Raw genomic sequence first — 15,000 nt, 5'->3', positions numbered from 1 at the left:
GATCATGAACTCGAATAATTTTCGCCACCTGGTATGTTTCCTTTGGCACGTTTTCTTACATCCGAGCAACAAAAACTTACCGAGATCAGAAGTCTCTCCTGTGCAGCTTATGTTGTATTCCAAATTTAGATTTGTTACTCTGTGGCCAGTGGTAGATCGAAAACCTTTGGGGGAAAAGGTAATTCGACAACAGACTTGCAGATTGTTTTCTTTCGATTCGAAGGCAACCTGCGAGTCTCTCGAGAGTCTCCCGAGAGTACTAGTCTCCCATATCTCCGAACTAGTAATCGCAAGGTCAAAGGTTCGACTCTGCAATGGAGCAATCCGATACTCAGTTTTCGTTTTGAGCATCATGATGACCAATTCTTCATTATAAGATCTGCTCATGATTCTTAAAAACTGATATTCTAACATGTTTGCAAGACCAGAGAAAACGAAACAACTACAAAGTTTCATGACAATGTTTATGTTCTTTTTAAATTTCGAGAAATGCACCTGACGGTTTCTCACAAAGTTACAAAATGATTGTCGATTAGCCTACTGATGATGATATTTATCATGCGATTAAGTATCCGCTGAGTCCATAGAAAGTACAGTTTAGGGCTTTTGACCTTTATGTTCGGTAGCTTATCGAGAGAAAGATGGAGAGCTGTCCTTCAGAAATCTGTTCTTGGTATCGAATGCCCTTATCAAGGTTAACGTTCTTAACGAATCCTTGAAGTGCTTATACTTAACAAACTTTTGCACGGTCAATTTATTCTCCGACATCGTTGGAAATAAATCGCGCTATTTTATGAACCTTTTTATCAAAAATTTACTTTTTTCTTCACTTTGAAAGACGTGAAAAGTGGTCATAGTTTGATTCATGACCGACCTAGCAATGAAGGGGAACTGAATTGTGTTCGATAACGTGTTAACGTCACAAATTACTTCACAAAGAACTCTGACAATGAAAAGCAGTATTAAACCCATTCTTCTTCCTTGCGCGGTCATAGATCAACATGAATTACAACTAGTTTTTCCACTTTTTAGGAGCCTCTAAAATAGTGCCTTTGAAGGAGAGAGTTAAGCGAACAAAGTTTAAGTGCAGAGAATTGTGTTGAGCGGAAGAGGTTTTTTAAAAGGTGACAGACACTTCTATCCCTCTGCTTCCAAGGAACCTGACGTCATTGAAAATCTTTTAAGGTGCACTCATTCCCAAAAGCACGCTTTCTCTCGATTGATCATTGCTTCTATTTTCTTCGGTATAAGCAAGTGTTAATGACTTGGCTTATTGAAATGCCCAAGAAACTCAGGCAAACTCGGTGAAAGCAAAGAATACTGCGACGAAAACCAATGGCTACGCGTCAACTCGTTGTCCTTTGTCAAACAACAAGGCCACAACATACCGGTGAATTTATTTTAATTTTTCACCGTTTGATTCCCACTCGGGAAATAATTCTTGAATGACGTATAAAGAACGACAACAATGAGGATTTATTGGGAACCAAAGTCAAGAATAGACTGGTGAATCCTTTTATCACTTTAATTAATCCTCTCAAGAATTTTCGACGTCTTGACGTAAATTACACAAAACTATGACCCTACGAAACGAGCAATTAAGCTCGCTGAAACAAATACATGAGCGAACACTCGCGTTCACACACACATATATGGAACGTGAACTACACTTGTCATAAATGATGTTGGGTATTTGCGTTATTCCGATTGTCAGTGTGTGCAAATCCGAAAAAAAAACAAGCCTCTGTCACTAATCCTTTGCTCTTTGACACACCCTTGAGGGACTTCACTGGCAGGCTAAAATTTCACAAGGATTTAAGATTTGTCCACTGTTTACGTAATACATAAATTCAATGAGCCTCGTAAAATGTATGAGGTCTAGCTGTTCAGTTTCGGTTGTTATTCCCTCTTGTAAATTGTTTGTTTTAGGGGTTATTTTCTTTATCCCTTTCCTCTTTGCTCACACATTCTCATGATCTTGGTGTATTTTTGAAAATAATGTTATTTAAGGCTTTCTGCTTTAAAAGCCAATCCAGGTTTACGGAAACTGTAAGTGGGTTCTGTTGCGTCATTTTATTGTTGTCGCTTCTAAATTGACATCTATTATTCATATTGACACTCACGACCACAGAAAGCTTTGAAGTCCTCTTGTTTTGCTTCTAGTGTTAAAGTTAAATTAATTGTTTGACGTAGAACATCTTTTTTTAGTCCACGGCATTTTTGTCAATTAACTTAACAGGAATTTTTAATCAGTCTATCAAGACACCAATCTTGTTTTAGCCATATGAATTCGTTTTAATTTTAGGTGGAGGAAACTGGTCGTGTCAGAATTTACGAACCGCAAGCTTGTTTATGCCTTTATCCTATAAGACATGTCCGGTCCTGCTTACCAGGGACGTTTCGAATTCCGCGTCCTTTACAACACGCAAAAATTGTTACCCTAATGGAGCTAACGGCAGGTATAGCACCATTTGCTGACCTACCGAACGAAATCTTCACCGGGAACAATCTCTTTCGCCGCCTCACAACCGCCAACTTAATCGTTTAGTCAAAAGCTCTCTATCGATGAAGTTTCTTTTTTTGTGTGTGTGGTTTTAAAGCTTCAAGATATTATTAATAGAATTTGCTGAAGCCAAACTCTGCTTCGACCCGCCTTTCAAGTTCCTTAGCATTTAAGAACTTGGAGTGTGCGACAATAAGTCAATACGCTTCTGACTTTTCTCTTCAAAAACTTCAATGTTTTAACAGTTATTCAGTTCTTCCTTTTTAAGAAATGTTTTTTTTTAACTTAAGAAATTTTATGGTGTATTGTACTGTGACTATTAATCATTGCGTATTAATATTGCCTCGGAGTGGGAGGTCGGTAACTTCACTGAGCAATTTTAAGTTCCTTTTTCACTGACCTCAGTTCTAAAATAGTCAAATCAAAGCTGAAATGTTAAGAACATTCATCTGACCACTTTGCTGGACAATTAGGGTAAACTCTCTGAGCCAAGCCAAGGAAAGCATTAAATAGTCTCATCTAAAATCATCGTTACCTGAGGCAGGACGAGGAGGGGAAGAAAGCAATTTGAAAACTCCGAAAAAACATGAACTAATTTCTTGCTTCCGGCCAGAGACGAATCGAAATGTATCATTGTGAAGACAAATTCTTGCGCATACCTACAGCTGGACATTCATCGAAGTTTGAGAACCAATGGTTATTTTACGTAACATTATTACTGAGAAGTCAGTTTAAATCACCAGTAGATATCATTTATTTTGCTTCATAATCCGCCGGAATTTTCGTTAGTTTCACTGTAGTTTTAGAGTCCCCTCTTCCTGGTATCTAAGATGAAAAGTGGAGAATAAACTGCTATCACCATACTCAGTCTGGTGGTTGGGGTAACAATACAAAGATAACTGTAAGCTTTAATTTTCACTGCCCAGTTTCATGCAGTTAAGTGGGTGCAGATATAATGGCGTTGGGGTAGGGTGGTGAGTTTTTTGTTAAGAACAGTCTTGTAATTTATATTGCGGGTAAAGCAACTGCGGTTTTGCAGGCTTATTACTTTAACACGTTCACGGCTTATTTCACACACACAAAAAAAAAACACGGCGTGCGTGAATGTCGACATGACAGTCCCCCTAAGCACTCCGTAACCTCGACCTCCTCTCCTCTCAGGAAGTCCTAGCTCAGCCATAAACTACCAATATTTGGTTTAGAGGTTTTGGGTTTCAGCAAGAGTAAATTACCTAAATCACTCTTGGTTATAAAACCTCTTTGGTGTTTTCGGCAAGAAGAAGGAAAATTTCCGTTATTTTTTCATGCAATTCATGTTTTGTTTTCTGCAGTAGCCAATACATTGGAAGTTAATGAGTAACGGTCAAATATACCGACTGCTCTTAGTACAGAAATTTCTGGATACTTCTGGACAGTGCCACTTTCGAAGGACTGATAGAAAAGACTCGGAGTGTAGTTAACGGTTCTAAACAAATCACGCCGGACAATGCAAGAAGTTGAAGAGGTCCGTCTTCCGCAGTGAAGAGATGAAGGGTGGGGTGGGTAAGCAGGCGGTTTTGACACAGAGCACTTCTTTGAGTACCCCTTGATATACGAGCGTTGCTTCCAGACTTTTCGGCTCTCACTGATTGCTTTCAGCATCTCGACAGCTAAAACTGGATATCAATTCACATTGCGGGATAAAAATAGACGAGAAATGGATCTGTAAAAACAATCTTTCTTTGAGGCAAATATAACTTTCTCATGGCCACCATAAGGTGTCTAACGTCAACGGCTTTTACGACCACAAGCAACACATTTTAGATAATACCGTTCAGAAATTTGAAAGAGGTTTTTCGCAAATTTTCTCATGACTTTGTTATCGTTTCATCATACAAAAAGGTTTCACGTAACATATAACAACATTTTAAGAATAAATACGTGAATATAGAATAATTTAAACGCTTTTGTTGCATTTTTTTTTTCTGCAGAAAGGCCTAAACGTGTTACGAAGCCAATGTTTTGCGGGAAAAAAGCTTATTGTTTGATTTGTCTAACATTTTCATAGGGAAGGAATACTTGGCGACAAAAGATTGGTGATATTTAAGATAGAAGTGACTAAATTATTAAAACCTATTCCTTTAAAATGGCAAAATTGCTTGATCACGATTATAAACAAGGAAATCATTAGTAGCGCTAGAGGAAACCGCAACTAGACCTCGGATCAGCGAACAAGAAAGAAAATAAAACAACATCATTACCGCCTACGAACTCTAATGACAGCTGATCGGTTTCCGGGACTCGAACCTGTCAATCAAGATCGACGCTTTGATGGCTTTTCCTGAAATAAACCTTAGAGGGTATGGCAATAAATGGGAGGAAAGCGAGCCTTGATTGGCTGGATTCGTGTTAATCGGTATTTGGTTTTTCTCTAAACCAAAAGCTGTATTTCTTCACGTTTGGTGGTATTTCCGTTGGTGTAAGAACTGAAGACATTTAAGTCACAGTGACATCCGTTTTGCCTCAAGTTGAACGCAAGAAGCAGAAGACGTCTCACCAGTTTGCATTGCATAAAAGAGCAACTAACGTTAAATAACCGGATTAAGAACTACTGGAAGATGTACAACAGAAGAAGTATTTGCCTAAGCGACAGCGAGTCTGATTCGTCGGAGAGTTATGTCAACAAAACAAGCAGTTCCAACAGAGGAAGAAGCCAGAGCCTGGCAAGCGAGAAAAGGGACAGCCTTCCCCGAAACATCAAACGGAAGAACTCCAAAGTCCTCACTCCCGAAGTATTAGATCTTTGCGCAAAAGAAATTCAGCAAGAAAACATGTTTAAAAAGAGATACGAGCAAGCTGCACTTTTTGTGTATGGGACAAACCCTGAGCAACACTGCGGCGTAGAAAGCGGCGCAGCGCTCTCAAGTCAACCAGATGGAAATGTCTTCAAGATGCCGTATCTCTCTGATCCTTGTTTCACGAGCTTTGGGTATTTCAACAGATAGTGACGAACTGAACAAAGCGATCAGCTGTGATTGCACATCTCGCAAGCAGTGTAACAGCTAGTCCGTAATGTTTGACAAATCTGGACTGGTGACTTTTCAGAAGCAAGTGAGTGGTAAATCTAAACCAGACGTTCTTCGAATCATGGAGAAAAATAATAAAGGATAAAATAACTTCAGTGGAACATGTCGACCTAAGCCTAGACAAAAAAAAAACTGATAACATTTCGAGTGACACTTGTGTTGTTGATATTCAAAAGAGTTCGCTGTAACAATTCCATTGAAAAGAATAAGAAGAAACTGACAATATTTTGTGACTTGTGAAGATTTTGACCAATTGTAAACTATTTGGATCCATCATATTAAGACGAGTGTGTGAGTTCACCAAATAAGAGAGCTATTTTTAGGTAACGAGGAACATTTTATATGGAAGCGCTATTTAATTTAACTGAGTGTAATATACTAGAGAAAGAAGCCTTTCGATTTTATTTAAATATTTGTACATACTGTAAATTCTACAGAAAATAAAATGAGGGACTACGTGACTATAAAACATGCTAGCAGTCTCGTGATTTTAATAATAATAAAGTTATCGGCGGATTGCACGCCAGGGAAGCTAAAAAAAGGTTCAATCAACAATACAAACACTTGACCTTCAAAAGGCCAAATTGTTCGCATTTTTTCAAAATGTCCTCTTTTCTGAAATAGAACCGGTGTAAAGAGTATCATTCCAGATAACGCGCTCGCGCTCAAGCGTCAGATCTCAAACAGAAAAGCTCTTAAAAAGATGTTTGAGTCAGGGGGTTGACTCGAGAAAACGAGGCGTGTATCGCAAAATTGTTGAAACCAAGTTTTATCAAAAAAGATCGAATTCTAATATTACCAGCCTTCCGGAAGAGCGATTATTACCGGGGCATATATTGCCGCCCCGCTGTGACCGCTGTGTTTGTGAAAATTATAATATCTATTTATACATATATAGATATCCGTTCTTCGACAAATAAGCTAACAAGTTACATGACAAAAGCCCGATAGAAAAATATCATGAAATTCACTGTGCAGAGAGATATTTTGGAAACCCTGCTCCTGTTTGGTCATAGTCCTTCATGGAATATATTTAGCAACCAGGTACAAAAAATGAATGTTGTAGATAAGAAGGCGAAAGGTATTATTTTAAAAGACACTAAACAAAACTAAAAACACAAGGAAATTAGCCAAATAAAGGAGTGACAATATAATGTTGTTAATTTGGTCATTATACGAGTCTTCATGGTTTTCCTTGTTTTTCCAAAAGACAGTTACACTTTTCGACTTCTTCGTTTTCCACGAATTACCGTTCGTTTTTCGCGATTAAAACCAAAAGTCTCCCGTCACGTTGATCTTAAATTTTACCTAAAGAAATCAACTGATATAAAACGTTTTAGTGTTTGTCAAAAACACATTAATTACGACAATTAAAGACATGATAAGTCGTTGATTGCATTAGGAAATTACATTTTAGTTTTACGGTATATTGTGTGTTTTTTTAACCATCATGTTCCAAATGACATTTTTCACATCTGCAAGACCGGCTGTATTGTACGTACATCCCGTTGAATAAAGCAATCGAGAGAACAAAGCTTGGAATATGATCGGTAAAAATCTCATTTGGATTTGAATGGCAACTTGCACTGAAGCGCTTTATGAGTTGGCTTGTAGTTTTTATTTCGCCGGTTTTCGCAATGTGACTTAACAATAGTGTCCAGTCTTTTCCCGATTCATTTCAGGACCTGGGGCCCATTTCTCGAAAGTCCCGAAAACTTTTCGGGACCGAAAAGCCATCTGTAAAATTGCCAACCACTTGTTTTGGAAAGCCGATCTTTTAACATGTTTTCAACGTAAGAAAAAGCAAAATAACTGTGAAGTTTGACGAATTAAATGCCCTCTGTTCTTAAGTTACAAAGGGAATTGTGACACCCGAAAATGGCCCGTAAAGTTTCGGGACTTTCCAGAAACGGTCCCCTGGCTCCAATTGTTCAAACGATGGATAGCGCTCTCCGCAAGATAAATCACTATCCAGAGGATAAGTCACAATTGCGCTATCCAATGGATAGTGCATGACTTATATATGCGGTGGGTAGCGCTATCCACCTTTTGAACAACTAGGGCCAAGGGGTAAATTTCTTTCCAACTCTAAGGCGGTCATCTGATAGGACGTTTAACAAGAGTTAAACACGACAGCAAAGCCAACCTTCCCTGGTAGCAGAGGTCTATCTTCTTTTTGCGTGTACTCGTCAGCCCAGCGAACGCAAAAGAATAGAGACCTCTGTTACTGAGCAGGGAAAGCCAACTGTGCTTTCGGTGAATCTTTAATCGGTTTGTTCATTTAATGAGAGCTAAACATTACTTTAAATTACCAATTTGAGGAATCAAAATAATCATGAAGAATTAATTCCGTTTGTACCCTCAGTTTTTGCAGTTAAGGCCTATTTTTTGAGGTCGAGACCTCTCAATGCAGAAAAAGGAAAATACTTAAACAAAGACAATGATGAAACCCTTTGCTTCGTATATTGTGACGATAACATAATTCGGACATGGGCTTGTCAAGCGTGCATCATCTACAGCTTATGAACATCCAGCGAGAACATTAAACACTAATTATGATCTTCGTCGTGCTTCCAGACCGCTGTTTCCTTGTTAAAAATACACATCTGTAAGAGCATACAAACGATGTTCTTTGGTTACTTTAAACGTGAAGTCAGACGTAGTCGGAAAAACGTTGTGAAAACAGAATGATCTTTTACCCCGCGACGGAACCAATGTTACATATTTTACACTTAAAATATTGAACAGATGTCCCGAAAAACAAAATGGTTGTAAAACGAAGGTTTCCCGCGATACCCTTCTGCACAGTGTTATGTGGATCATTTCCTGGGAGGTGGTCAAGGTCACATCGATGTTTACGAGCTGGCTGGCGGTATCAACAGGATATTAATCACTATCAACGCCAATTGATTTATCTAAGAAGTTATTGATCAAATGGATAGCTCTATCCATTCTTATTCAGTTTGAGCTTGAAGAAAACCAGCTGGGTCACCTCAAACCTTTTTTGGGCCTCGGCAATGATGGGCGTTTAATTTTGGCAGGTCTCAATGGCTATTTTATCAGTGAAGCCTTAGCTCATTAAATACTTGCTCGTTCGTATCTCTTTCGGAACTACTGTTGACCAATAGGCCTAGTCTTTTGTTATTCATAGCCGTTTAAGGGTCAGAGGGGCAACCTATATTTGATACCTTAAGAGTATTTGAGCTGCGGTTCCTTTATATTCAATAACTCAGTAATTGCCTTGGAGCTTTGGCTAATCATGATAAGTAAATGAACTTATGAACGGATCAAATCGAACCTTTAACATTTCTTCGGACACCTAAATTTCTTTCAGATATCGTGTCCCCGACCCCACGGAAACGGAAACTTCTAGTCAGTCTAGTGGAACAAGCTCCTTCAATATTCCCGTTTTCTTTGCTAGTACATTGCAAATTCCTTAATTTGTAGAAAGAAGTTCTGTCAAACCCATCGATCGGCGTTGAAAAATCTATTTCAAGGTGAAACTGAAGTTCTGGCGTACCACAACTCCTGCGGAGGGTGCCAGCCACCACTTTGTATTTCGACCACAAGGAAATATCACATTGGTCATGATATTGATTAAGACTAAGCATGACTAAGGACGCTTTCCTTTTGTCAGAACTGGCCGGCCATAGCTGTCAGTTTGCAAAGAAAATGCAACAATTTGAAGGACCACTTGCATAATATATCCTCGAAGTGTGTTAATTCGAAGGCGCTGTAGAGTTAGTTCTTCCAAATGCCTGGTCTGGCCTGTCAGTTCTGTCATATGGAAAGCGTCCTAAGTTGTCTTAAAAAGAACGGTCTTACGACGACTATTTTTAGTTGGCTATTTAAATTATACAAATTAACGAAATTTAATATCTTTAGCCGGAACAATTCATATGAAATGTTCTAAAACTTACGTAATTTCATCATGTTTCTGAGATGACGTGATTACTAAAGTGGATTTCTATTAAGAGCCTCTTTTGTTGAATGATTCATCTGATGAAAAAGTGATAATTATACAATGCTACCTTGCCACGTCTACAACAGACAAACTCGATCATCTTAGCTTGTACCCCTGTACTTACCATTTCCCCACCTATCGAATATTTAATACCCACTCTTATAACCAGATTTTTCATTCCCTTGTCCAAGCTTTTCTTCCGGCAAGCGTGCCGCATCAAGCGGTCCGCGCACTTCTGCACAAAGAGGTGCTTCACCAGCGGGAATTGCCCGAAGAGTTATAAGCGTATATTTACATTTTTTTGTTAGGTTGACTGAATTTCACCTTGCGTAGCTAGCTGTCGGGATATTTAATCGCGGGCTTATTTAAACACGCGCGAGAGCTTCGAAGCGGCGACGCCGCGAGTGAAAATTGCAGGATTACTTTCACGCGAGTACGATGGTTGCTTCGAATTCCCTGTAATAAGACAAGAAAAAACAGTGGCCACCCCAGGATTAGGTCTTCAGTCAAAAACTGTTATGTCCTCGAGGGGATAAAGGGACACCTTCGAATCACATAACTTGCCTGGAAGGAAAAAAGCTTGCTTCAGACAAAGGCTATCCGAAAGGAAAGCAGTGGCAGTAATGCAGTGCTAAAGGTGTTTAAAGGGCAACAGTACTGAACGCCACTTTGCTATTGACGTTTTTAATATCAAGCATGGCACATATTCCTCGATCTCTCGACCAATAAATCCATGAAACTATTCAGTCAAATCTTCAATTCAATTTAATTATAAACTACACAGTCATCAGTTTTCAAAGTGCCCTATAAAGCAAAATTTGGCATGGTCATGAAATTTAGTTCTGCAACTACACGTACATGTACATTACTCCAAAATTAAGGTCGCTGCTTTTTAAAAGTCAGAATTGCCAATGAAATGAGCGCCTGAATTCAGTCTGTTTTTCTAGTAGGTGGAGTTCACTGCAAGATTCCTGTGTTGACTGTGCTCTGTGGGGGTAGTTATTGCAGAGTTTTGAAGCAAGCAACCGTGGACAATTTTCCTGTCGGTGTACGTTGGATCAGTGGATTGATCTGATCGGCGTTATTTCAAGTTGAGAAACTAAATATTTTAAGCAAAAGCCGATACAACGTAGATTTGATCCGCGAAGAAACGTATTAGATTTCAGTTTATTATTTTGAGTGATTTCCGTTATTTTTCCGTGACTCTTAGTATTTGAATTCAAAATCTTTGTAACTGCCATGTTTTATCACATTTTTTCCAGTATTACGTCAACATCCATTTACTATATATATATATGTACATAGAAGCAATTCAATGTAAACTCTCATTGTACCTGAAGAAGGCTGGTTTGGCCAGCCGAAATATAGTACATCACTAAAATCAAATCTACGTTGTATCGGCTTTTGCTTAAAATATGTAGTTATTGCGTCAGCAGGGATGGGGGGAGGGGGTTGTTGGGCAAGACTACCACTATGCAACGTAGAAAGGAAGAACTTGCTTTTTGCTCATCGTCTAACTAGTCTGCCATGCTGCACTGATCTTCTCGGCACCAATATGGCGTCAGTCATAGTTGTCACACGGTGTCTTGACGACGCGATTCAAATTACATGTTTTAGCCAAGCACTACAAAGATCAGTACTTTTTCTGAAGATGTCTGAAACTTCAAGATTATGTACTTTAAAGGATAAATTTCACAAGGGTGCAAAAAAATTCCTTCATAGGCACTTTAAAATAAAAAATGAAAGAAACGTCATATAATGTCCAGTGATAATAAAATGCAAGCAAAAATAAACAAGATGGTTTTCTGGTAAGCTTACCAATGAGCACTTCTTTAAAACATTTAAACCTTTCTATAAGCAATCATGTGATAAGTAGTTAAAATTGTCAAGTTGAATAAGAAACTCTAACAACCACAGAACACTTTACAAATGAAAACCCTAACCCAGAAAGGGCTTCTTTAACCTTAACAAAACCATGAAAATTCTCAAAATATTGACAACAATTCTCGTGCCCAAAACTAAGATAAAGACCGATTAACAATGCTCAGTTTTGACATTCCTGATCAACTACACCTGACTGGCTGCCACCAATCAGCAACCAAGAGTTAAGGACTTCTTTCTTTGAACCAAGTATATAAGATGAAAGAACTTCAAAGCCTACATTGTCGCCAGCTTGTGTTAAATACATATTGTCAGGTTCCAAAGATTGTTTAAATCTTCCAACTATGATGGATTGAAAAAGACGTCCAGCAACGGACCAATACAACAGGGAAAGTTCTAATTCCGAGAGATTATAAATGCTCAGATAACCACATAGCACATGGCCAGCACCTCTGATGGCTTCATTGTGAGAGTCCCCTTGTTTTACTCGAAGCAAAATCATGTACATCATACAAATAGCAACTTCAAATACTCTATAAGACAAAGAGACATCTCCAAAATCAAGGACACTACTAATTTCATGTCCATTGCAATGACGACTAGGTACTACTAGAATGTTACTTTCATTCAGATCACCGTGAATAACATGTTTCTTCAGGTGGGCAAGTTGAGGAATAACGTCACTGACAAAGTTGCTGTAGACGTTTTGAAATACATTCAGCTCTGTTTCACTCTGGCTTACCAAAGATATGTAACTTTCAAGAACAAACAGCTGGGATAAGTCCCACTCTAGTTTCTGCAGGGATCCAACACCAGGATGATGAAACCCCTGAAGACAAAGTACAGCAATGAATTTCATGGAGATCTCAATCTTTTTGTGATCATGACATTAATTATTATTATTATTATTATTATTATTATTATCATTATTATTATTATTATTATTATTATTATTTTGCAGCCTAGAGTAGCCAAGATTTATATCATTTTGGGTGCTCTTTCTCAGTTTCATGATTTTCAAACATTTTCCAATTTCTTGAGGGAAGATCTAGAACAGGTTTAAAAAAAAAAAAGACAAAAGTGGAGAGAATGGGAAGTAGAGATTGTTTCAGAATTTATACAGCTTTCCCCTTCCACTACCACTCAGGTTATTGGTTTGTTGAGAACCATACGTCAAAATATTTCAGAAAGACAATAAAATTTTTTCAGCAAACAACCACCCAAAGAGTAGTAGAAGGGACGAAGAGGCCAACCAAAGTAAAAGGCAACCTGGAGGCTCCTTTTTCATATTAGCTTCTACTCTAATTTACAGCAGGAGTGGGAGCAATCTTTAACGCATGCACAACTTGTCCCCAGTAATACTGGTAGTCATTTTACCTAACACGAATGGATGGAAAGCTAGGTGAACTGTGGAGCGCACGAGCTGGGATTCAAACTCGGAGCGCTGAAATGGCCAGTCCACGAGCAATACCCACTACACTATGCGTGCTCCGTCGGGCAAAGAGTAGGAAATTTTGGATTCTGGTCTCACTTAGGGTGTTCTGGGCAAAACCGCATCATATGTAGCCATGAAGGTCTCATTTAGGTTCGCACGCAAAGAAATATAAAAATCTATTATATTCAATAATGCTTTAACCCACTGACTCCTCAGCCAGCCCAGGGCACCCCCAGTTGACAAGCAAAATTGTCTGCCATTAGACAGCGTAAATTCTGTTAAGTCTCACTCCCAGGAGTCAATGGTTTAAATGTGGTCCATTTTGGGGGCCAAAAAAAAAGCCTGGGCAACTCCCAGAACAGTTTATTCAATTTCCCGATGAGCAACCCCACCCCCTTTACACGCCAAGTTTTCCCACCCACTGGGCCTAAACCTAATATCACACTCACTGAAATTCAAGCATGCAGTAGATATTAATTTTGTGAATAGCAAACCAGCCACGAATAACAAAAGGTCTTTACCAATTATTGGAGATAGGTAAACTTATCTCAATTAAGTAAAATCAGACTCCTTTTGTGTATTCTTTCACACTTCAGGTTCAATTAAGAATTCACAAATGCAGTAAATTCAAATAGTCAGATAAATTAATGTTAGCTTACAACTTGGTATTTTTTAATAAATTGAGACTATGCATGTACAAAAGTTCTTCTTCCATTGCAAAAGATAGTATGTGCAAAGGTTTGACCTTAAATAATAATTATTGAGCTCTGTAACCTTGCCTGTGAATGACAATGAGGCTGGAGTTCATAGACCTGGTGTAAAATAGCCCATTCATTTGTCAATAATTATAAAAACAATAATATTAAAAAAGAAACTTATGGTTTGTTGCCCCTTCCATAAGCCCCAAACCTAACCTTCAAATTTCAATCAACACTTTCTTTTCTCACTGCTTTCAAACACTGTTCCATCCACTATAGCTGGTTAGCATGTTTTGTTATGGCCTCCATGTTGGATGGCACAAAGGATCTCTCATTAACTTGTTCTGTTCATCCAGCATTTGTACATTTCGTCATTGTTTCCTGTGTCCCAAGAGGTTGGTCCCAAGCCACCTGTTAAGACTGGCTAAGTTACTGTCCACTTGGTTTGTAAATACTTTTTAACTGTCCATCCACTTTTGCTGCAAATTAAAATGACTTGCAGCAGGAAAAACCTAATTATTAAAAAACTGAAATTGACAGTCCACTTACAGAAGGCATGGTAAGACTAAGTGGTCTGTATTTGAAAATGAGGGAGGCAAGTAACTACTGCCTCGCTTTCATTCAAAGTTAACTCCGGTCTCCCTTTCATTCAAAGGCTAGGTAACTAAGCACACAAGTGAAGCGTGGTTGCGTGTTACGTCATCACCGTCATGTTGGTTGTAGAAAACAAAATACCTCTCATTACCTCCTTTCGTTCGTCCGCCGCCCACCAGCAATCGTACAATACAGCATTGTTATCTTTGTCTAAAGAGATTGCCGCCCTCAGTTATTTCGAGCTTTTTCTCTATTACGTAATACCAATTTTTCTACTTACTTGCAGAGCTTCATGCATCCTTGCCACATAGCGACCAAGATCGAAGAGAAGGTTGAAAGTGCAGCTTACATCTTTGAGAAGTTTTCCCGGAACAAAGCGAAGAAGACGGACAGCGTGGACTCGGCTAGGAGCCCCTTCGTTTTTCATCTTTTCCATCTCGTCATGATTACCCGAGGATTTCAACGTACACACCACGGTGTATGCGCTATCCAAAGACTGTATCGGAATCGGACAATCGAAACCATGTGCTTTCAAGTGAATCATTATTTCATTCTGTGCGTTCACGTTCGCCAAGTCCTCTGAGTCGAGGTGGTTTAAAATCTTCAACACAAATTCATCCTCTTTTGCCAGTTGTGGGGTCTCCTCGCTGAATTCACTAGAATGGTTCGTGAAAGTTCCTTTCATGTAGAAGTTTCTATCATCAAAGCTATCAAATTCCTTGACCTCCGATGGATCAGAAACGCGCAGGCCAAACAATGTACTTGCTAATTTAACAGCTTCTTTTTTATTAATAGTGGGTCTCACGAGATTAAGGGGTCCAGCGATAGGTTTCTTGTCCTTCGACTTGTCATTCATATCG

At 38.8% G+C, this 15,000-nt stretch overlaps 1 protein-coding gene across 1 annotated transcript in view; it reads right to left on the bottom strand.

Moving 5' to 3' along the window:
* Positions 1 to 10,200: 10,200 nt before the first annotated feature.
* Positions 10,201 to 15,000, bottom strand: part of LOC137996650 (hydroxylysine kinase-like) — a 5,774-nt gene continuing 974 nt past the window's right edge. Inside the window, exons 1-2 of the mRNA XM_068842165.1 lie at positions 14,421 to 15,000; positions 10,201 to 12,242 (exon numbers count right to left, since the gene is read on the bottom strand). The exon at positions 14,421 to 15,000 is cut by the window's right edge and continues 974 nt beyond it. Coding sequence (XP_068698266.1) covers positions 11,577 to 12,242; positions 14,421 to 14,996 — 1,242 coding nt within the window. The 5' untranslated portion in view covers positions 14,997 to 15,000 and the 3' untranslated portion in view covers positions 10,201 to 11,576. The remainder of the gene's footprint in view (positions 12,243 to 14,420) is intronic.

The sequence above is a fragment of the Montipora foliosa genome, chromosome 3 (assembly GCF_036669935.1).
Source record: "Montipora foliosa isolate CH-2021 chromosome 3, ASM3666993v2, whole genome shotgun sequence".
Classification (NCBI taxonomy): Eukaryota; Metazoa; Cnidaria; class Anthozoa; order Scleractinia; family Acroporidae; genus Montipora; species Montipora foliosa.
Note: the sequence above shows the minus strand (reverse complement) of the source record. Positions and strands in the feature narration are given on the sequence as shown.